The sequence below is a fragment of the Magallana gigas genome, chromosome 2 (assembly GCF_963853765.1).
Source record: "Magallana gigas chromosome 2, xbMagGiga1.1, whole genome shotgun sequence".
NCBI lineage: Eukaryota > Metazoa > Mollusca > Bivalvia > Ostreida > Ostreidae > Magallana > Magallana gigas.
In genome coordinates, this window is record NC_088854.1 from 10,923,951 (window position 1) to 10,948,259 (window position 24,309).

Below are 24,309 nucleotides of genomic sequence, written 5' to 3' on the forward strand. Positions count from 1 at the left end.
TTTGTTGTACTATCACTGTCACACCATGTTAAGTTCCCACAGCATGTTTAAGGCGTTTTAAAATTCCTGGATTCGCCTGTCACCCCGCAGCTGCGTCCTCATGGCCATCCCGCTGTGCCTTAAATTATGTAAAAACCAAAGCAAAAGCAGTAGATTCCCCTACAGCGCCGTAACAACGCAACGGCATTTTCATTTGTCGCGGTGGGATACTGTGGTTTCATTAATATTCAAGGGTATCAATTTTCGTGGATTAAGTGAAAATCACAGTTTCAAGGATACGTAAATTCGTGGCCAATGACCCTACCAGTACATAGAAATTGCGTTTCAAATAACATTTAATTTCATGGATCAACTTAACAACGAAATCCACGAAAATTGGTATTCAACGAACATTGATAAAACCACAGTAGCCTAAAACATTACAGAACGCCATGCGACGGCGCGCACTTTGAACGTGCACAAATTACGCGCCGTTGCTCTGCATTTTGATAAACAAGCAGTAGAAACGGAGTGAGGACGCCGAGACAGCGCAAAGGTCTTCAACAGCACGCACCACAAGAGCTCCGTTGACGCGCTCAAGGAACGCAGCTTATCGCAGCGTAGACGCAGTGATAAAACTATTGCGCTTGCAGAGACCTCTCGGAGTTCTTTGTGATGTCACTGCGCACGTCTCCATCGCGCTCTCACCGTGCATCCACAGCGTTAGAACGAGATGTCGCTGCGTTCATCGCGTTCTCTTGACGTTTTTTCTGCGTTCATTAGCGTTAATACCGCGCTTTCACGACGTTTCAAGTGCGTTGTCAGCCAGACCACGACAGCTCGAAGAATGGCTGTTGTACAGAAGCTAGCGATATAGTTTTCTCAAACTTGATGTGAATGGCTATGTAAAAAAAGCTTTTGGGAATATCCCAGGGCTATCAACACAGAAGAAACGCCAACAGAGCACGATGATCGCAGCAACATCGCTTTGTGTTCGCTGTGTAACAGTAAACGCAACAAAATGAAAAACAACATGTTCAAATGCTGTTGATGCCATTGAGAGCGCGTGTTTATCAGAACGAGAGGCCACTTTGTGCTTTGTACTTTGTGCATGCTCAAAGTGAGCGCCGTCGCATGGCATTCTACAATGTTCTAGGCGATCCCACCCCCACTAATGTAGATTGCGTTGCGTTGTAGGAAGAGACAATTTGTGTTCAATCCAATAAAAGCACTAATTTATTCAATGCTTAGAAACAATTCAAAATCAACAAATCAAACTCTCTATAAATAAACACACATTATTTCTTTTGTTTCTTGCCCTGCCGTTTGGTAGCCATATCAGTTAATTTTTTATCCAACTTCTTTTGAAGTTGGGCCTTGCGTGTGGGGTCAGGCCTTTTGTCGGGCACCCCACTACCTCTGTACAGCACCCCCTCTCTGATAATTGTTGCTCGGGCATGGGCCTTTGCTGCATCTCCACATCCATGGACTTCCGGTATGTGATGATTGAGACAGAACCTTCTCCTACAGAATTCACAATTATGACCCAGTGTTCTAGTGCTGGTCTTACATTTCTTAAAACTACACTCCCTATCCACGCTCTGAACCGCAGCAATCATACTGTCCAAATCATCACCATCCACCTTCTCCAATTTGGCCACCACATCTGCATGGGCATTTGGTGCTCTTGGTGTGCTTTGATCTTTATGCTTTTTGCTACTAGAATCAGCAGATTTGGGTGCAGCTTTCTGTCTCTGCATTCGTAAACAGTGAGTTTCATGTAACTGAATGTTTGCTTTAATAACTGACTTGCTACAATGTCTACACACAATTTTATCGGGTTCTTTCTGATTTGGAGCAGCTTGTGATTCCTTATCCTCTGGAAATTCTTCCTCTGCCTGAGATGGTAGCTCCACATTTTGTGCTCCAGCTACCTTCTCCTCTGAAATCTTTTCCTTTTCTAAATGTTGTTTTGATGAACACTTGACAACATCATGGCCACCACCACCACCTGGTTTTGACACCACTATATGTCTCTCTTTGCCAGCCCCTTTGCTAATGTGTATCAGTCCCATCTTCTCTGACAACTGTTGTGGAAAAATGAGTTTTCAATTTACTTCTAGGATTTTAAAGACTTTATTTAAGAGAACTTAAATTGTGTAGCCATTTTTAGACTATATTAATTTCCTTGAGACAAAGAGTTTTGTATAGATATAAAGGAAAACATTCAAATTTCAAAGCTAAAACATTTGAAAATTTTCTTCACCAATAATAGTTTACGGCCAAAAATATCACCTTAAGGTAAATCTCATGGGAGATTTTCTGGTGGATAAAAATTGTATACTGTACCTCATGAACAAGCATCCTATCATGTGAGTTCAGGGAGGAAGGAAATTCCAACTCTCCTGAAGATGGTTCCTGTACAAATGTATCTAAATATCCCTGAAATTCTTTGATCCTCTCATTTGTTTCTTCTTCTGTTCTGCAAATGATACTTACATTGATAATTGTTTCAACATCAAAATGCTTAATACAGGTAAAACTCATTTCTGACACAGTTCCCACCTAAAATTTTAAAAAGTATGTTAATTTTCTATTTAAAGATTCCATATAACCTACTTCTGATATTTCTCTGCTTCAGGAATTTGGCCTTCTGTCTTGGCTGGTTTCTGCTTGTTTTGAGATTTCCTTTGGTTCTTGGCAGACTTTGGTTTTGCTCCCTTGTTGTTGCTTGGTAAGGTCAAGAGGTCATTGAGATGATCTGGTCTTGTTACTTTGTTATATACGATTCCAGCTAAATAAAACATTAATAATAATAATCCTTTTTATCTAATATTTTTCATTTCTTATAACAAAACACATTCTATAAATTTCTATCGATATGTGCAAAGCAATGTTATTGTTTACAAAAGACAGTCACAAGAGTATAATGGGGCACAGTAAAGAATCCCTAGAATAACATTTTTCCAATATGTACTGTGAATGATTTGATTAATTAACAGAGAGGAGTGTGGCTAGGGTGGAAGATCTGAAGAGTATTCAGGATTCTGTGGGAAAGCAGAGATTTGACTTGAAAATGCTGCTTTCTAATAGCCTAAAAAGCACTGTGTAGAACATATCAAAATGGCCGTAATTTATAAGTTTTAAAGATTGATTCAATTGAAATTTTTGCAGTTTTCACCAAAAATGTAACGCCCTTGAAGGTGCGAACAACAATTTTCACAACAAATTTGGTCAAAAGGACTATATATGGTTTGAGCCTAAAATGGCCCCCTTAAATGAACATTGTCATTTTACTATAATTCTTTGTTTTATTTGAACAATATACATTTGAAGTTTTTTTCATAATTTTCATTTTGATTTTAGTGCCCACAATTTAAAAATATGACATCATAAAGTTTACCTTTTCCCACCATTTTTGCATTTTTATCATAAAACGGCTTGTTTTGAAGCAGTTTTTCTTTAAGGATGACGTTTACTCAGAATGAAAAAAAAATCCACTGATGATAATGAAAAACCATCTATTGTGTGTTTTAGACCTTTGCTTGAATTGTTATTTTTCACTTTCAGAAAAGTAGGTCAATGACCTACTTTTTGAGTTAATGGCCATTGAATATTTATTGAAAATTCAAGAAAAATCCCATAAAATTTTACACTACGATTGAGATTTTCTTAATTATAAAAATATTACAAATAATTAAACACTTTAAAAAATAAGATACAGTTTACGAATGGTAGTGGCACTAAATAAGTACACAACATTAAGATTTCAGCATCAATTTTTAAAAATAATTCAGTCCGAATTTCCTCTATCAGTTTTCAAATCCCTACCCATTTTTGATTCAATTTTACAAAAAATTGAATGATGATAATACAAAAACATTTATGATATTGAACTATTTATATTGACCTTATTCTATTGGCATAAAATTTATTTGAGGTCAATGTTCAAAATTTTGAGATATGATGTCTTTTATCGTTTTTAAGCATTTTTCAATATTATTATTATTCGTGCCATAAGATTATTTTAATGAATAAGTGAGGTAAAACAACGGAAAATATGCAAAATTACGTAGACTTAAATATAAAATCCTAACTTTTAATATTAGACTACTGCCAAAAAACTTTTGGCAGAAAACAAAATCTGCAAAATTTAGTCCGAATTTCCTCTGTTTGGGTAAAAGTCAAATTTTGTTTGAGCATAATTCCATAATAAAGTAAAACAATTGAATGTTTTGTCAATAATAATTCATTTCATAAATACTTTTTGTGTTTAGAACAAATTTTACTCATTACATTGAACTTTTTAACAATCGGAATTTGAGAACTCAAACCCTGAGTAAATAACACCCTTAAGGAAACATTGAGTGACTGCTTGAACAAACAAAATATTTTCACCAAAGATGTTTCTTTCCAGTACTTACAAGTGACAAAAAATTTGTTCTCGTTCAAAGAGTCGCTCTATATTTCCATTTCGAAAAAAGATAAGAAAAATGTCAATTTTTGACTGATTTTGATTGAATTATAAAAAAAGCGTCACTTCTGACGTCATATACTGCCAGTGAGTGCATATAAATCAAATAAATAGGTGAAAACATATTTTATGTCAACTCTTTTATAGAATAACACAACAAATTAATGTACCTGAGTCACTTTAAAATTAGCAAATTATGGGGGCCAAATTTGACTAATATCATATATAGTTCTTTGCCAGTGGCTATGACAAAAAGCAAACAATGTTTAAAGTATGTGACTGACAAATAATGAAGAATGGCAATAGGTCATCTAAAGAGGAATAATACTTCCAAACTAGTAGTAAAAGGTCTTACCCTCTACAAATTCCTGAGCCGTTTTCACAACCCCGTTAGCTGACATATAGTCCACTAGAGATTTGAGGAAGGCGTCGTGCCCCACTGTCTCACTATCACACACCACTGCTAGGTGGCGCCGCGCTCTGGTTATGGCTACATTGATTCTTCTCTTTTCTGCTAGAAATCCTACTTCACCTGTTGGCCCATAAATTGCAATGGCATTTTTAAAGCTCATTTAATAAAACTTACTGTAGTAATATCTATTTGTTTTGCAAAATAGTTTAATTAGCATATTCCAACATATAGTAACATAAATTGGGTATGTTTAGAGACAGAAATGTTGTTGACAAGTATTTTACTTGTAATTGTACCAATCTTACGGGTTTGTGAGAAACACTAGGTCATTTCTTATAGTGCATACACATTTCTACTATAAATATACATGTGGTACTTTTCCTACAGACATGTATAGTTTAGTACCTTTCTTGTTACTCCTGACCATGGATATAATGACAGCCTCCTTCTCTCTTCCTTGAAATCCGTCCACTGATTTGATTTCCACTTTTGGATAATCATTGGAAAGTCGTAATCTCAACAGCTCAACCTATTACATTAAGAATTTTAATTCATTGAAATAAGCATAGGCTTTTACATATGAAAATTAAGTATGCAATGATAACAATATTCTTCTTTTGGATATACTCACATAAAAAATATTTTGCATATTCAAATAAAAGTTAACTTTAAGTCTTGATATACTACACTACAAGTTTTATTAGTCACACTAAATGATACTATAACGATACACTAAAGCCACTTCAAAATCACACTTATTTTGCATCATCAAAAGTATGCAATTCAATATAGGGAAGGCATGCTTTGATTTGTGAGATAATCTCGTCATCTATTTAAGAGATATATTTGTAGATGCATTAACTTGCCTAAACATTGTATAGGGCAATAGATGCATTAACTTGCCTGTAAGTTGTATGGGGCAAAAGATGCATTAACTTGCCTGTAAGTTGTGTGGGGCAATAGATGCATTACACTGCCTGTAAATTGTATGAGACAATAGATGCTAAACTTGCCTGTAAGTTGTATGGGGCAATAACTGCTATCTCCTCCTGGTTCAATCCTAGTTTGATAAGTTTTTCAACATGGCTGCTGACAATGTCTGCCTCACCTGGAAGTCATGGAATCAACATAATATGGCATTCTGGGAGTACCGTATTCTGTATATTCCATACAGTAATCATGCATATCAGCATAGTTCATACTTTTCTTGTTAGATATGAACACTTGTGGTACCCAGGTAATAATATGGAAATTATAACATCTCAAATTAAAATTAAGTTTAACTTTATAATACAGCTACAAAAGTATGAAGGAATCACATAGTAACAAATATGTTCAGTGCAGCATACAGGGATAACCAACCAACCTTCATTTCCCTTAGAGATTTCCTCGGGGACATCGAGTTCAAAAAGCTGACAACCTGCTGTGTCAACCAACAACAGCGGCTCTGATGTCTCTTCAACCTCCTCCACCTTTTCAATGTCTCTACAAAATAGAAAATAGAAGATTTCTAATTTTTACATGTATGCACAAGGCATGTGTTCCTATTTCATTATTTCACCCTGAAGATTGTCATGACAGTAGGCATTACAAATTGACCAAGTCAGAAATGAAGATTTTTTTGATAATATAGTATCATATGATACAATATAGTATCAAATAAAACATCGCAATATTGTGACAAATGATATTATATAATTGTAAAATATTGTACGATATCATGTTATAAATGATGATATTGTATACATCATCATATTGTTTAAACAATGACATGTAATACAAGGAAGTACCCTAATGAGGACTTTTCCTACCTGAGGAGATGTGCAGCCACTGAGGAGTGAGCAGTGAGCTTGCCCTCGTACAGCTGATCCGAGGACCACTGCATGATCAGCTGGTGCATCCTGTACTGAGTGGTCAGCATCCTCATGACCTTGCCACCATAAAGGTCAAGAAGTCTCTCCATCAAGGTTGTCTCTAGGCCAGCACTAGCAGCTCTAAGGATCAAGGAAAACAACAAGCAGATAAAGAAATTTGAAATAAAACATGCGACATCTACATACTTAACAGAAATGGTGTTGAAGAAGGGTCTCAAGGGAGGGTATCATTATACATGTACTAGTAATCTATGTCCTACAATCAATCAACTACTGTTAATTCCTTACTTAATGCAAAGAATTAATACAGTGTAAAATCGCAGGAAGCAGTCCTAGCTGATTTTAAAATCTCGCTTTTTCTTTTCAGACAGTTTTGAGCTATATGAAATAATGTCAATAAAATGGTGCTCACGATGTTATACCTTCATCATTTGATGCAAAAACTGTAATCGTGGAATTAAATACTCACATAAAATAAAAAATTTACAGTACTGAATTGTTATTTTAACTCTTATTTAATTTTTATTTTTCATTTCAACATTTACATACTTTTAAAGCATTCACATATTTATATAGAACCATCACTCAAATTTCAGATAAAATCCCTTACTCTTTGCTGAGTATTGTGGGTGGAAGCTGTAAATGGTCTCCAGCTAAAACACACCGTGGGGCCCTCAAAAGGGGAATCCAACAGGCCGCCTCAACCGCCTGTTCAGAAATTTATATATGTACAGTCAAATCTGATCACAGGTAAAATAAGATTCTTAGATCTATGGTAATCAATAATATACACATCAGCTGTATGTGTGTGATGACCCCAATAAACAGATTAAATAACTTTTATCTTTGCTTCAATTCAATCAACGCCCATAAAACTTTAATTAAAACTTTAATTTTTTTTAATAAAACATAGGTAATCACAGATTACAAAGCTCACCGAGACGAGACATCACCCTTATGAGACTTCACCTTTATGAGACCACCTTTATCATATTAAATGAAAATCATACTTTATGATCTTGGATATTCATGGATTCTGTTTTGACACAATATCGTATATCATCTGTTAAAAAATTGTATGATAATCATATGTTCATATGTTAATCAATACAATAAAATAAAATTAAATATTGCATCCTATCATATTTAAAACATATATCATATAATACAATAAAATACCATAATAAACAATGATGAGATATGATATTCATATGATATTGTAACGTATGATATGACATTGCATTGTGTTATACGTGTATTTGATCACATAATACAACATCATAATATATAAAACAATATAGTATTATATAACAATATCATATTGCATAATACATCGTAACATTGAAACATATGATATTATATTGTATAATATAGTATTATATTGAATGATTCTGTATCATTTTTGATACATAATATGATATTGTATCATATGATACAATATAATTTGATACAACATTGTAATATCATATCAAATGATACAATATAATGTGATAAAGTAAAATATTATATAATACAATATTGTATTATACATATTGTATCATATGATACAATAATATATTTTACAATATCATACAATACAATTTCATGTGATGTGATAATATATCATATTATAAACCAATATCATATTATACAATATTGTATGATATGATATTATATAATATTACAGTATCATATTATACAATTTCATGTGATATAATTCTATATTGCAGAAACTAATATCATATTATACAATATCGTATGATACAATAATATAGAACATACAATATTGTATCATAGGATACAATTTTATATTTTGCAATATCTTATTTAGTAGTATCATGTGACAAAATAATAAATTAATAATACAATATAATATTATACAATATAGTATCAAAATATACAATACTATACATATCATGATACAATATCATAACATAAAATATCAAAAAAATTGATACAATATCATATCATATAACTTTTTATTATATTACATATGATATTATATTGTATCATATTAAACAATATTGTTTCATACCATACAATACTATATCATAGGAATCATGTTATATCATTTATCAACAAACACATCTATCTATCGAGCAGGTTTGAGTGAGGTAGAAGATTTTTTTAGCATCCTTGATAATGGAGATCAGGCTCTGCATCTGAAGCAACCTCTGCCTTTCATTTATAATATAGTTAAATCAACTAGGCAAACTATCATCTATAAAACATGTGACCTGATTCAAAAAAACTAAACCTCATCCAGCATCCGAAACCTATGGCTCAGATTCAGCATTCAAGCCTGTCAGGTGCATCAGTATACATAAGACGCATCTCCATGCCAGATTGGTGAAGTTCAGACCAGTAATAACTAAGATATCATCGTCAGAGGGCACTAGCAATTAAAACCTTAACCTGCTCCAGCATCCGCTCAGATTCAACATCCATGCCTGTCAGGTGCATCTGTATTATAAGACACACCATCCATTCAAGTTTGGTGAACTTAGGACCTGTAATAACTAAAATATATTTTTTAGCATCCTTGATAATGGAGATCAAGCTCTGCATCTGAAGCTTCCTCTGTGATTCATTCATATTACAGTTTAATCAACTATGCAAGTTTGAAAAAGTACTATTATCTATTAAACATGTGACCTGTTCCAAAAAACTTAACCATATCCAGCATCTGAAACCTATGGCTCAGACTCAGCATTCAAGCCTGTCAGGTGCATCAGTATCATAAGACGCACCATCCATGGAAGTCTGGTGAAGTTAGGACAAGTAATAACTAAGATATAATCATCAGAGGGCACCTGTTTCAAAAACTTTAACCAGCTCTAAAAACATTAACCTCCTCCAGCATCCGAAACCTATGGCTCAGATTCAGCATTCAAGCCTGTCTGGTGCATCAGTATCATAAGACGCACCATCCATGGAAGTCTGGTGAAGTTAGGACAAGTAGTAACTAAGATGTAATCATCAGAGGGCACCTGCAAGAAAAACTTTAACCAGTCTTAAAAACTTAACCTCCTTCAGCATCTGTAACCTATAGCTCAGATTCAGCACTGCCTGGTGCATCAGTATCATAAGACACACTATCAATGCAAGTTTGTTGAAGTACGGACCAGCAGTAACTTAGATATTGCTATCAAAGGGCACCTGCAACAAAAACTTTAACCTGCTCCAAAAACCTTAACCTCCTCCAGCATCCGAAACCTATAGCTCAGATTCAGCACTCAAGCCTGTCTGGTGCATCAGTATCATAAGACACACTATCAATGCAAGTTTGGTGAAGTACGGACCAGCAGTAACTTAGATATTGCTATCAAAGGGCACCTGCAACAAAAACTTTAACCTGCTCCAAAAACCTTAACCTCCTCCAGCATCCGAAACCTATAGCTCAGATTCAGCACTCAAGCCTGTCTGGTGCATCAGTATCATAAGACACACCATCCATGCAAGTTTGGTGAAGTATGGACCTGCAGTTACTTAGATATTGCTATCAAAGGGCACCTGCAACAAAAACTTTAACCTGGTCCAACAACCTTAACCTCCTCCAGCATCTGAAATTTAGGACTCAGATTCAGCATCCAAGTCTTTCAAGTCCATAAGTAGGTCCAGATGCATCATCCATGCAAGTTTGGTGAAGATAGGACAAGTAATAGCTTAGATACAGGACCTGCAACAAAAACTTTAACCAGGTCCGGACGCCGACACCGATGCCGACGCCGAGGGTATAGCATAAGCTCCCCCTGACTTCGTCTCGGTGAGCTAAAAAGCAAGGCATAATAAAGTTAACAACTTTCGAATTGATGAAGTATTACTATATGATGTACTATAATGTTATCACTTTAGTCTCTATTAACTTCACAAAATTTCAATAATGCTGTTAGGCAGACACTTTATCTTGAAAATGATTTTACAAAGAAATGCATTTTTTATGTAATTTGTTTACATCTCAGTAATATAATTTTAACAAACGCTAATTATTTGGGCATCCAGAATCAAAATGCTGAAATCTTCCTACAATTTACCTGTGAACATTCATCAATCACAACCAGATCAAAGTGTTCATTATCGAGATATCTAATTGGTCCTCTCGGGTCAGCTGAGCTAAGGGTTGCTAAGACAACATCAGCTCTTTTCAGGACTTCTTTGGAGGCAGCTTCCTCTCTCTGTCTCAATTCTTTTCGTAAATACTTTACGTCTTCTCGTATTTTTTGCTTCTCTCCATGATCTCTGGTTTTTCTAATGGCAGACTGGACAGAGAGTGAAAAGAGGTAAATTTGCATAAAATCCAAAATAGTTCAACTTGGGATAGCAGCTCTTAATTTACTTCAGACAATTACCAGATTTTTATCAAGATCTTTGCGGACATCCTCCACTAGACGAGTTTCTTCACTGGAAGACAAGATAGCATCTAGAGAATATTTCTGTATGTGTGGCAGAACTCTTGCTGGATGACCAAGTCGCACCACCTTTTGTTTATGCTGGGCCAGTCGTTCCACTAAATTGTCAACAGCAATGTTAGATGGTGCACAAGCCAAAATCTGTCATGTTGAGAGAATACAATCATATTAGTTTGCAAAGATAGTATTGTTGAACATACATGATTACATGTACCTACATATAACAGTTGCCTACCTTGTTGCCTGTATGGTGATTTCTATGACTTTGGTTGTCTTACCTTGCTGGTCTGTTTCATGGCCTTGATGATGATTTCAATGACTCTAGAGGTCATACCTTCTTGCCATGTTTGGCGGTGTGGATGATTATTTCTAGAATTGTATTTGTCTTACCTTGTAGCTGCAGGTCTGTAGCTCCCGGTCTGAAAAAATTCGGATGGACGACCTGGGAGCTACAGTGCCTCCCATCGTAAAATCTGCAATTTTCGGCGCACAAAAAATTGCACTAGATTTGGACTGATTAACCTCATTTTCACACAAATTCTGTGAAAACAGTAAGTACCATTAAATTTTTCAGGCAATTTACAACTGATATCATCATTTTACTTGCCTCAGACTTTCTCTTAAACATGCTATTTAAACCGACCGCGGAAAATAAAGTATATTAATTAACGTCGAGATCGAGAGTTGCCATTTTTACATGTAAACAAACTGCTCCACTTCACTTTACGGGACTGGTGATGGTGTTTAAAAGAATATCAGAGGCAACTGAAGTGTCGATATCTGTAGTAAAATGTCCTAGGAATGTTTTGGAATCAAATATTTGTACAGAATGTGTTTGAAAATGAGAATAATCAATAATCAGAATAATCACAAAACTAGCACAATTTTTTGTGTGCCGTAAATTGCAGATTTTTACTATTGGAGGCACTGTAGCTCCCAGGTCGTCCATCTGATTTTTTTCAGACCAGGAGCTACAGACCTGCAGCTATCTTACCTTGATGCCCTGTGTGATGACTTTGACAATGATTTCTTTCACTATTAATGAATGTCTTACCTTGTTGCCCTGCTTGATAGCCTGGATGATGATTTCTATGACAGTAGTGGTCTTCCCTGTGCCTGGAGGACCATGCACAATGGCTACTTCTGGCTGAGCAAGAGCAAACCTAACAGCATCTTCTTGTGACTCATCCAGTCCAGAATTTACCAGGTGGATGTCTGAAAGATCACAAACATCCACTGCTCAGTGTGTGTGTGTGTGTGAGAGAGAGAGAGAGAGAGAGAGAGAGAGAGAGAGAGAGAGAGAGAGAGAGAGAGAGAGAGAGAGAAAGAGAGAGAGAGAGAGAGAGAGAGAGAGAGAGAGGGGGAGGTTAACATTGGAAAGTGAAGTATTCAATTACAGATGAGTACTTAAGGCTTGTATTGTTGTCAAGTGCTATTGATCTACCTTCCTGGTTGTATTTACTTCCTAGTCAACATTATACATGCACAATAAAATTAAAAATACCGGTATATAACATCCTTCTTTACAGTAAAATGAAAATAAAACCAAGCGATGGTGCCAACCTTTGAGGTTGTAAGGAGAAGACAGGTCTGTTTCTCCAAACAACACATCCACAAGTCTACTTGATCCACCAAAATCACCCTTTTTCAGATTATTCAGTGCACTGGAGATAAATAAAAACACAAATCAATGCTGTTTACATCCAACACAGTAAGAAATTCTGCACAGAAGCCGCAATGAAGTTTTGTAACTGAGTTTGTATTCGATAAAACATTCAGATTGAGAACCAGTTATGCAATTTTTTTGTGTGTGCTGTGCATGGGGTTAAACATCAATTCTGCTGCCCTCTAGAATACTACATGAGATATGTGTATATTATCCTGGAAAATTTCTAATCTGTGTAACCCAAGAGAAAATAGATTTTTATTATACATTCTTTCAACATGAAATGTAGAGTTCTTTTGCTCACTTTTTTAGTCGTTTGTACGTGACATCATTAGCAAGCTTGGTAAGCTTGTAGAGATCCTCCTCCTGTAAATCATACAAATCCTCCTTGTCATCAAATGCTACACTAATGGCCGACTTTCCAGCATGTGTCACAATGCCCGACCCAAAACCCTCATCGCCTTGATGGGCCGAGCTGGCAGTCAGGCTAACTATATCACCTATAGAAGAGAAATAAATAAGCATTGATATTAAATCAATATGCAACACTAAACTTTATGACTTTCATGTACTGATTTTGGTGGAAAAGGTATACATGTGCTCTGTCCCAGGTTTCTTTTTTCCTGTCACTTTTTGACAATTTAAAACCAAAATATGCAGAGCAAATGAAATGATACATGGAAACAAGAGGCCCATGGACCACATTGCTCATCTGAGGAACAATAGGTCTGATAAAATCAGTTTCATGGAGTCATAATACAAACTATCTGGATAATGTAATATAATACTGTGGAATCATAAAATTTCGTGGGGGCCAATTTTTGTGGATTGTTGGTTTTTTGCTTGTTCGTGGGGATCTTATTTCGTGGATGAGTCAGTTTTCAGTTTCAGTAGGTAATTTCGATTCGTTGAGGATGTAAATTCATGGGCGAGGGCTACCCACGAATACCACAAAAATTGAGCCACCACGAATTCTAATGATTCCACAGTACATGTAGATCCTGTATAAATTAAAATCCATTTTCCCCCGTGATGTTGAAAATGTGAAAAGTTAATGGACAGACAGACAGACAGATGGACGGATAAATGAACGACAGGCAAAATGCGATCAGAAAAGCTCACTTGAGCTTAAAAGTTTAAGATTGTCAACTCACTTTATTCAGAAAAATTGACACAAAAGAATAAAATGCCTATGGGTATTTCTAAATATCTGATATCATTGAGCCATTTGGACCTTGCACAATTTTTAACATTAATTATTTCAAGAAGTCTGTTGGGTCTTTCATGTCGTTTGCAAATCCCCATATACATTTACATTTTATGATATCATAAAATCTTACATTTCAAGCATTTCAAAACAAAAGTCTGTCATCACTATAGTGAATTATATAGTTCTGGCACAGGGGGATTCATATGTATCGAAACAAAAAAATAATGAAAATAAAACTTTTAACTGTAGAGAGCGAATTTATAGGTACCATAACTACTGATACATAAAAATTAGCTACCAGGTGTAATATTATGGGCAGGTAACTCTTGGAGTGCTCCTCCTGGTTCAAACGTGACAACTGTTCTCCCATAAAAGCCAGTTCGACGGGATCTAATATGAAGCTTCAGCAAACAAACTCCTCTCCTTTGAAGCTCCTTTGGTGGCAATGTTTCATTGACATGTCTTTAAAATAAAACAATGGGCAGTTAGATATAATTCAATTTAAGTTTTGATATGAAAATTCAATAGCTTACTGTGCCTTTACACCCACAGGCGCCCGAGTGACATTAAAAATATTTCTTTTAGTATAAAATAAAATTATCCCCTGTGCTATAATACTACAAATGATATATATTTTTTATTAAACCAAATACTTTTATCATCATGCAGGTGCCTGCATGTGTTTAGTACCCTATATGTGCATGTACTTTATTAATAGAGGGACTTTTCATTGACAAAGAATATACATTATCATATAAATGTTGGGTTTTAAACCTCAGCTTGGTTCCTTAATATTTCTTCAATGCGGGCATTACATTTGGAGCCATATAACTATTCCCTGGAACTGGCAGGACAAAAAACCTGTGATGTTGATCTTTAAAGGCGAAGATCATTTTTTAGGGGAAGGAATATGACTTTCACACTGTTTCAATTGCAGGCACCAGATGGCTCAGTTGGTTGAGCATCGTGGTGGCCTGGTTTGAATCCTTGTCTAGTGTGTCATCATGAATCAATATTTGATGACTTTTAACATGTTTAATGGGTCCTTAATTAATTGCCAATAGCATTTTTTGTTTAGTGTTTGTGCCAATAAAATACATGTATTTTAAATTTATAAATACAGTACAGTAGTATTAATTTTGCCCCAAAAAGTTGACCTGAAACTTGTTACAAACAAATAAATAAATGAATCAAACATAAATGTGTGATAGATATATACTCATTCAACCGATAATAGGCCAGTTGATCAGTGTTGATATTGTATTCTGGGTGCACGAGGAGTTAATCATATTAATACAGATAGAGGAAATTCGAATTTACTATGTAGATCATAATTAAGAACACGTTCTTCTATACCTCGTCTCTTCTATCTCAGCCTCTCGCTCCTTATCAAGAAGCTGAATGTGTTGGTTTACAAATTTTTCTAAACTCATTTGGATATTTTAACACATGTCTACTCTTGTGCGACTCAATAGAAAATCCTCTGGAAAACCCCGTTGTATGTAACATTCTCCGAACAGAGTTGCCTCCCTGATTTGGAGTTATCCGTATATTTCGATGAGAGGTAGGCCCTAGAGCTTTTTATTTTGGTAGCACGATTTTATTGTACTTTCACCGAGTGACAGTTACATTAAAGGGGTTTGATACATTCGATTTTTTTAAATATTAATCTTTGTAGCTCAAAGTATATTAATATAGATAAATTCTGTCGATTATGTAAAACGAAAGTAGAAAAAAAGTTAAAAACTGTTGGAAAGTTCCGCACTTATCTGAAGTTATCAAATCACGAGAATGGGTACGCATTTTTTTTATAATATTTTTTATTAATCTTAATTTGATTTAAAAATCAAATTATTTCCATTACACTTGTACTTAATGTTTGTGAATTTCGTGAATTTCGTGAATTTAACACGTATACTCAGTACATCGCATAATTCCGTCACTACCATGACTACCCAAGCTCTATATAAACCTCTATGGAATTCGGACCTGATAATTTTTTAACTTGTCTACATCAACAAGGCATATTAAGGTGAAATTTTCACGTGAAACTCGTGTGAAAAGAGCACTCACGCGATTTTCATGTGAAATTTTTCACATGAATTTCACGTGAAGTTATTTCAAGTGAAATTCACATGAACAATTTCACGTAAATTTCACTTCACACGAATTTCACATGAATATCGGATGAAACTTCACGTGAAATTCACGTGAGGCACAATTGGCTGTGTATGTCTTGGTTGTATGGAACTCCTACCAATATCAATGGATCCAATGCTAGGCACAGTGCCAAGAAACAAACCACGGATCCAGGAAGTGTGACCATTATGGTGCAACAGGAGGGCCCGGAATTACATTATGTTCTACAAGATATACCATCCCATTGTAAAAGTTCAGGTCCACCAACTATATTCATGTACTAGTACTTCAGTTTACCAACAGCAGAATTAACTCATGGTTTCATGGCAAATACATAATAAACATCTGCCAGATCAGCACCAGGACAGATCGATATTTACAAGCACTCTTTTATACCAGCAACCATAATGGGTTGGACAACATCCCATTCCCACTATTAAGAACTCGCCTTTAGACAAATACAGACCATCAGTGTCTAATATACATGTACTACATCATTAACTCGTTAATTAACTTTTTATCCTTTTAAATGTTCAAACTTTTTAAAATACTTGTTCACCATTCAATGTTGGAGTACCGGTAATCTCACTCACTTTGAGTTCACTCCATGAAGGGAGAAAGAAAAACTCTGACGCTACACTACATGTAACTCTGTCACCTTCAAGAAATTTCGACCTAAATAACATATCCTACATATGTTACTTGGCAAAATATGAAATATTTTGCATAATTATTTATGATAATAAATTGCTGAAATAGACTTGGTTGCAAAAAATTAATTCCAACGAACTGAAGTCATCACTGGTATTAAAATCACAGAATTAAATCTCTGATGATAAAAATTTGTTCATTTTTTTTTTTTAACTCGACAGATTGGTGATCATGGTATACTGAAATGGGAAACGCAGAGTCTAAGGTAAGTACATGTACATGTATTGTGTTTGTCAATGTTTATTTTCAATTTCTTTTTGGTGTGACTTTTCTAATTGCGTCATATTCAATTTGACAGCAGATATAACCTTTACTTGACCAAATCAACGAGTCACTGATTGGTTGATTAGGCAGAGTTATCAGTAGACATATGTATGTACTGAATGAACAACAATATTGTGCATTTTATTTGAACATGCCATTGTCATGCATGTTGTATACTGCCATTTAGTTTATATACTGGGTAGTTTAAGATGACAGGGTTTCATATTATACAGAAACATCTCTGACAGTAATTTTAAGATGCTACTACAGTTTGTAATTCCATTTATGTCATATTGTAATATTGTAATGCATGTAGGAAGTATTTTGAAACTTTCCTCACCATCATCAGGGTTATATACCCACTTATAGATCATAATAACTATTTGTATTCAATTCAACAAATGAGAGAATGTAAAAGAGAGAGATATTTTTTTCATCAGAAGCTGATATATACAAATACAAACACAAATATTTTATCGGCACAAACACAATTACAATGATATATGTCATGTATATATGTATGAATTTGACTGACTGCATGAGTACACATTTTTCATATTAACGGAAGGTTGTTGATACATGTGCAACTAAAATATTTGAAGACTATTGTTTTCATTTGTTACAATTACTGGTAGAAAGATCGATGAGTTTTTTATGTTCATGAATATAGTGTAAAGTATACATGTACATGTATACAACAGTATAGTATTGAAAAAGAGGTAACCCTGTCCCAGCAACCAATCAGTGATAAGTAGATTTGACCATTGGAAAGTTTGTGGTCAGGAGGCCGGTATTCACATGGTTATACTCACTGCAGAAATTGAATGTGACACAATTGGAAAAGTCATGCTGGATAGAAACCGATATATATTTCTTTATTATACAAGTACTGAAGCTTTAGTTAGTATGGTTATACTCACTGCAGAAATTGAATGTGACACAATTGGAAAAGTCATGCTGGATAGAAACCGATATATATTTCTTTATTATACAAGTACTGAAGCTTTAGTAATTTGATAGGTCAAATATGAGTTGGCAGTTAATTATTTTTAAAAAGATTTTTTGTCAAAACCCGGCCATTTTATTCTTTTCAAATTATGTGTTTGTAAAGCTCCCCAAGAATGACTTATTTTACTTTATTGAGGGAATAACTTAGTTATTAACTAAGGGAATAGCTAAATAATTAAAGTAGAATAAACCATCAGTATGTTTGCAGTGATATTTGAATTGGATTTTGATAAATTATCACTAAAAAAATTAGTCTTTTTATTGATCTTCAAAGGTATTGACACAATATATCCTCACAGCATCAGGGGTCCTGAGTCCGCTCGTGGCCTTGGGACTCAGTGGATTAGTGGACTCGAGACCCCTGACATTGTGAGGATGGACACAAAGCAACCACAATTTCTATAAATTACCAGATGTTTTTTCCAACTTTTGCTATATTCCTTGACATATAGTTTTGCAGATTTATGTCTTTCTGAATTGCCAAGACCTATAGCTGTTTTAATTGTACCTGAGCTGTCATTCTTGGCTAAAGTTTAATTTATCGGGTATATTGAAAATTGCTGAAATAAAGCAGATCTATTGTACGTAGTAAATATTAATTTTGCATCATGCTATTTTCCCCAATCATGGTTGTAATAGATTTCTCCCAATTTGAATAAGCCATGACAGTAGTGGTTCAAAAGAGAAGTATTAACATGCAGTTTTCAGAATGCCCCATTGAAAATTAATTCATTACTGTCTATCAGGGTGAGTGCAATGAAAATTAAACAGGGACAAAAACTTCTGAGTAAACAGGCTCTTGAATGAGAACTTTTTACTCTTGTTGTTCAGAAGGAGGAGGAGGCATCAACAGCGGAGGGTTCAAAGACAAAGGAAACCAAAGAGGAGTCTGATTCAGGAAGAAAAAAATCTGCTGATCACAAAAAAGAAAGATCCCACCGAAAAAAAGAGAGGTCAGGAGCAGGATCCAAAGAGAGGCCAAAGACTGGAGAGACAGGGGAAAGTAGACATACCCAACGGGATGAATCCGATTCAACCCAGCGAGTGAAGGTATGTCGCTCTGTGTAGTATCCTATGTACTCTTATAGAGTGATTATATATGGAATAACAGAATGATTCCATCTTTATTAAAGCAATTTGGTACAAAACTGTAGTAAAATTTAGATTGTATGCTGTTAGTTGGTTCATAAATATATCTTAATGGTTAAAAAATAATGTGGAATCATTAGAATTCGTGGTGGCTCAATTTTTGAGGTATTCATTGGTAGCCCTCCGCCATGAATTTGCATCTTTAACGAAAACAAATCTAGAAAAGTTGTCTTTTTTTTAATGAAACTTCAAAACTGACACATCCACAAAATCAGATCCCCATGAAGAGCAAAAAACCCATAATCCATGAAAACTGGCCTTCACAAATTAAAATTATTCTACAGCATATCTTATTTTAATGTAAAATGTTGAATATAGAATAGCAATAAAAATTTACCATGTGATTAAGTATCTGGAGAATCGTGAAACTGTTGCTTTAAAATTCCTACCCCCTGGTCTTCACTGTTCTGCACCCCCAAATGTTGGGTTGTATGCAGTCTTAACTCTTTGATGTGTAGTGCAGTGTGAACTATTGTTAATTGTTGTATATTATGGTCCTTGAAAAATGATAATTATTTTTCAAATTTTCAACAACCTAATAATATACCAAATAAAATTATGATTATTTATTATCATCTTTAAAAAAATGATTACAATTTAAAAATTAAATAATAAAATATATGACTTTTTAAAATTGACGTCCGAGTTAAGAAATGAAAATTTGAACCCCTGTTGTTAACTCGTATGGCACTTATGATTTAGACCCGAATTTTTCAATTAAGTTTATAATGGGTAAGAGTTTGATTAAATAGGAAAAAAAATAAATGGAAAATTAAAAATAAAGAAATTATAAAAAATAGTTATTAACAAATCAAAGGTAGTAAAGGAGACTAATAACTGAAAGAGGCGCAGTTGACATATTTGATAAAATTACTATATGGGTTTAGGTGATGTAAGGCGATGAGACGTTCATTTTAGTGAAGTCCATTTGCTTGTTCATGCCATCAGGTCTGAATGATTTGAGTCTGTGCATCCAGAACTTTTCTTTGCTTTTCCTCTCCGCGTCCAATGAGGACTATGGTCAATAACCAATACTGTCATGTCTTCCCATTTGTGACCACTCGTATTAAAACCTGTCGGGCTCCTTGATTTTTTGGTCTTTATGGTAGAACGGTGGTTATTGATCCTTCTGCGGGGGTCACCAGTTTCACCAACATCTTGCTTAGAGCAAACTTTGCAACTGATGAGATAGATGCAGTTGTCTGTGCGGCAAGACGTGTTGCCAAATATCTTGTAGGTGCAACCCGTGATGGGGCTTTTAAAACTGTCCGCGTTGGCGCTATGTTTGCACAAAAGGCATCTGGCATTGGAACATGTTTTAAAACAAGCATTTGGCAGTGAGTTGTCTAATCTTGCCCTCACTTTCATGTCCTTTAAGTTCCTCGGGCATTTAAACGCAGCCATTGGCTGATCCTTGAAAAGATCTGCCATTCTTTCGTTAGTGTAAAGAATGGGCAGATAACTTCTAAGGATGCTGTTGAGGTTCTTAAGGGCGGGATGATAGGTATATAATAGTGACAAGTGGAACTCTGCTTTTGTCTTTTTTCTATTTGTATTGCAAAAGGGTATTCCTGTCTTTGGTAACAATCTCATCAATTGCAGTTTGCACTATGTGGGCTTTAATTATAGCCTTGATTACACAGATGGGATTTTAATATTCTGCTCTGTTCTTCAAAGATTTCATCAGAAGAACAGATCCATCTAATTCGGGTTGTTAATCCTTTAGGAATTCCTCTAAAAGTATGGGGTGTTAACTCAATGGCTTGAGTTAAAGGTGAGAATCTGTGGGTTTCGTATGGAGACTGAATTTTATTTCACCATCTTCCAGGGTTGATGTGGTATCCAAATATACATTTTGGTGCCCATAGCTGTGCCACTGATTTGTATGTAATGTTCGCCATTAAACATGAAATCGTTCAGTTTGAGAACATGTTCAAGGAGCTTGAGTAGAGATTCGGTTGACGGCTGCTGAATCGTTCTACTGTCCCATACCTCCCTGCAGGCCACGATACCTTCATCGTGAGGAATATTCATGTACAAGGACGTGACGTCCATTGTAGCATGAAGAGTATGGTCTGGCAGGCCAGAGGAAGGTGTTTTATTCAGGTAATTTGTAGTGTCCTTGAGGTATGATGGCAAATCCTCTATATGTGGACGGAGATGTAAATCTATAAATTCAGATATTTCCTCCGTGGGATGGCTGATGGCACTCACTATAGGGTGCCCAGGCATTCCTTCCATGTGAAATTTTGGAAGCAGATAAAATTAACCCAGTCTACAGTTGCCTGGGCAAAGCGTTTCATAAACATTAACACCAATTTCTTCATTTTCATACATTTTGTCCAGGGTGTCAGTGATGAGAGCTGAAAACTCTTTGGTTGGATCAGAGTCCAGTTTCTTGTAGAAAAGATCATCTGTCAGTTGTCTGTTGGTTTCAGCTAAATACGATTGTTTGTCTAGGACTTTCAACCTTTGTAAAGCTGATATTTCTTCTTTCGTTAGATTATCAGGGACAACTTTTTAGTTGGTCAGGAGCTTCTCAAAGTCTGACTCAACAGCATCAATATATATATATGCCCAAAAATTTTATATCAGTAATTCAAGTGTATTTTTAATAAAATTATATAGGAAATTGCATACTCTAGTATCTTGCACAAATGCCTTATAAGGTACTCTAATTTTTTGCGAGAATGCTTGTCAAAGAAGTAGTAAATCAAGAATAAATTCCTGGAAAAAGTTATATATAAAACTGAGGAACTTGTCGTCTGACCTTAAGTGCAACTACATCAACCATTGTAGTGGGGAAAGGATAAAAACATAGGGACATGTATCTATAGATATACATCTGGATAAATGCATTTAGCCATTGTCAGTGACAGTCTCAACTTTAACAATGCAGGTAAGGTATGCTTACAGTTAGGAAGCAATTTTATATAAGATCCATACTTGATTAAAAAAAAACCCAGAACTTAGGACTATTTTAAGTGACTGAATAATTGAACTCAGTTGATGAAAGTTATTTTACTGGCTTCATTGTTATAGTTTATATTTTAAGAGCCCTAGACCATCAAAAAGGAATGACTCCTTTCAATATATTGTGTGAGCCCTCTGTACCATACATGTATGTAAATCACATAGTGTTATCTAAACTGTCATACACAATGACAATTATTTTACAACTTTGCAAATTACCCCCCCCCCCCCCCCCCCCCCCCCCCCGAGAATTCTTAATTCTTTAGAAATTAGTATAATTGACTTGAAAGGCACTTAATTTATGTATACAACATATACTATTCTACCATAATTGAAAAAACAAATAATGCTGATTTTGTATATAGTAACAATTTTCTTTATTATAATGGCAAAAAAATTTACAATTTCAATACTCCCTAAGCTTCAAATAGGATACATTTTGATTTATAATATTTCATTGTATACATATGCACTATTTTGTACCCATAATTTTAGTACATGTATTTTTTCTTGTTTTGAAGACTCCCATTTCCTGCAATGTGTAACATATTTGCTTTTCAAGGAATAAATATGAAACTTACATTGTAGGTTATAGCTAAGAGAGAGAGAGAGAGAGAGAGAGAGAGAGAGTAAAAGTCTTTGAGTGGTTGTTAAGTGATCGATGGATGTTGTGCCTATGATATCCATTATTTTGAGGGCCATAAACTTCCTGTGACTGCATGTCTTACTTTATTTTTGTTGCGAGGATCCTTGAAATCAATTACTGGTATTCATCAAATTGATAAAAGTTTGAGAAATTATTATTGTTTTATTATCATTCATTATCTGTGCACATACTTTTCTAATGTAACAGTAGATCTTATAATGCATTGCAATAATCACGTTCAATGGAGCTGTTATTACTGAAACGAATGTGGAATGTGTTGTAGTGAGATAATGAAAATCAAATTGCATTCAATAAATACTTTCTATAATTACTTTTGGGTACTAGTAGTTGTGTTATTACACATTAAATGATTATTGTAAAGGCATTTTGAAAAACCCCACCTCTTTTCTGCATTTCATATATTAACATGCAGTTTTCATCATGTTTTAAAAAAAAAAGGATATGTAAGTAAAAGGAGATAGATGAGGAGGTTTGCAAGAGCCTATAAATTCAGTTTCATTATACACATGCAAGAACTAAGAACTTACTCCCTTGGTAAAATTATGTTTTGCATAATATCCCAGAATCTTTTTTTATGAAAATTGATTAACAAATACATGTATGTTTTTCCTAGTTTACTCAAAACCTATTTAGCATATAAACCAAACAATCTCCCTTGAATAAAGTTGGGTTGCAGTTAGAGGAGATGTACTGATTATCCAATACTCTCAAAATGCTAACTGAAGTTTATTCACTCATGTTTCCGCAGATTTTGAAAGAAAGTACCAAACTGTCACAGGTGCCTGATGTTAAAAATATTTCTTTTTATGATGAGATTATCCCTGTACCATAATAATTACTGTTATTATTATAATAGTACAGGGAATTATTTCATTTATTTATAAAGAATAAAGATTTTTAACCTCATGTGACTGTGCTAACTGCTGCTAATTCCATATCCTTCTATTTGAACTCATCAACCCTTAATTATGGCGAAATGATAAACAAAACTCATATTCTGGAACAGTTTAGGCATACTTGTCAAGTAAAACTGTTGGTGTTTATTAAGTGTATATGGATTATTGATTTTTAAAAATGTATTCAGAGCTGAAAAAGGATATTAATATATTGTTTATTTGTAGGATAAAACAGAGAAATTTTCTGCCACACAAGCTAGATCTTCCAATCCTGTCAAAGTAAATAAATATGATATATTTTACATGTATTTCATATTTTACAATTATATTTACAGGGTATCTTTAGTCAGATTCATGAATTTTGGTCTTTTACTACAATTTCAATGATACACAGTAGGTTTGACCTTTGACTTTGAATATTTATAAAAACTGTTAGCCTCCTAAACTGCTAACTGGGAAAATTCTATACTTGTGAAAATTACCATGTTGGACAGAATGG

General features: G+C 34.6%; 2 protein-coding genes across 10 annotated transcripts in view; one reads left to right on the forward strand and one right to left on the reverse strand.

Annotated features, from left to right (window-relative positions):
* LOC105331872 (DNA-binding protein SMUBP-2) lies at window positions 1–15,500 on the reverse strand. 2 transcript variants are annotated; one of them, XM_066074994.1, is made up of 17 exons: window positions 15,360–15,500; window positions 14,302–14,465; window positions 13,098–13,293; window positions 12,691–12,791; window positions 12,182–12,342; window positions 11,068–11,268; window positions 10,753–10,977; window positions 7,350–7,447; window positions 6,677–6,859; window positions 6,232–6,350; window positions 5,879–5,973; window positions 5,271–5,394; window positions 4,809–4,985; window positions 2,599–2,773; window positions 2,329–2,461; window positions 1,277–2,066; window positions 1–118 (listed from the first exon to the last, which is right to left on the reverse strand). In XM_066074994.1, exons 1-16 carry the CDS (start codon window positions 15,434–15,436, stop codon window positions 1,278–1,280), a joined length of 3,018 nt encoding a protein of 1,005 aa, XP_065931066.1. In that variant the 5' UTR covers window positions 15,437–15,500; the 3' UTR covers window positions 1–118; window position 1,277. The 2 variants fall into 2 exon arrangements, with proteins under 2 accessions (XP_065931066.1, XP_065931065.1); XM_066074993.1 differs by lacking the exon at window positions 1–118 and having other exon boundaries at window positions 1,198–2,066.
* LOC109619202 (heat shock 70 kDa protein 12A) overlaps window positions 15,471–24,309 on the forward strand; it is a 14,432-nt gene continuing 5,593 nt past the window's right edge. For 2 of the 8 annotated variants that reach the window (XM_034444847.2, XM_034444851.2), the window contains exons 1-4: window positions 15,471–15,567; window positions 17,015–17,058; window positions 18,957–19,175; window positions 24,036–24,089. In XM_034444847.2, the coding sequence (XP_034300738.2) occupies window positions 17,038–17,058; window positions 18,957–19,175; window positions 24,036–24,089 (294 nt within the window). In that variant the 5' untranslated portion in view covers window positions 15,471–15,567; window positions 17,015–17,037. Of the gene's footprint in view, window positions 15,568–15,682; window positions 15,799–16,260; window positions 16,401–17,014; window positions 17,059–18,956; window positions 19,176–21,993; window positions 22,174–24,035; window positions 24,090–24,309 lie in introns of those variants that run through there. The other 6 variants (XM_066074995.1, XM_066074996.1, XM_034444846.2 and 3 more) reach the window with 5 other exon arrangements.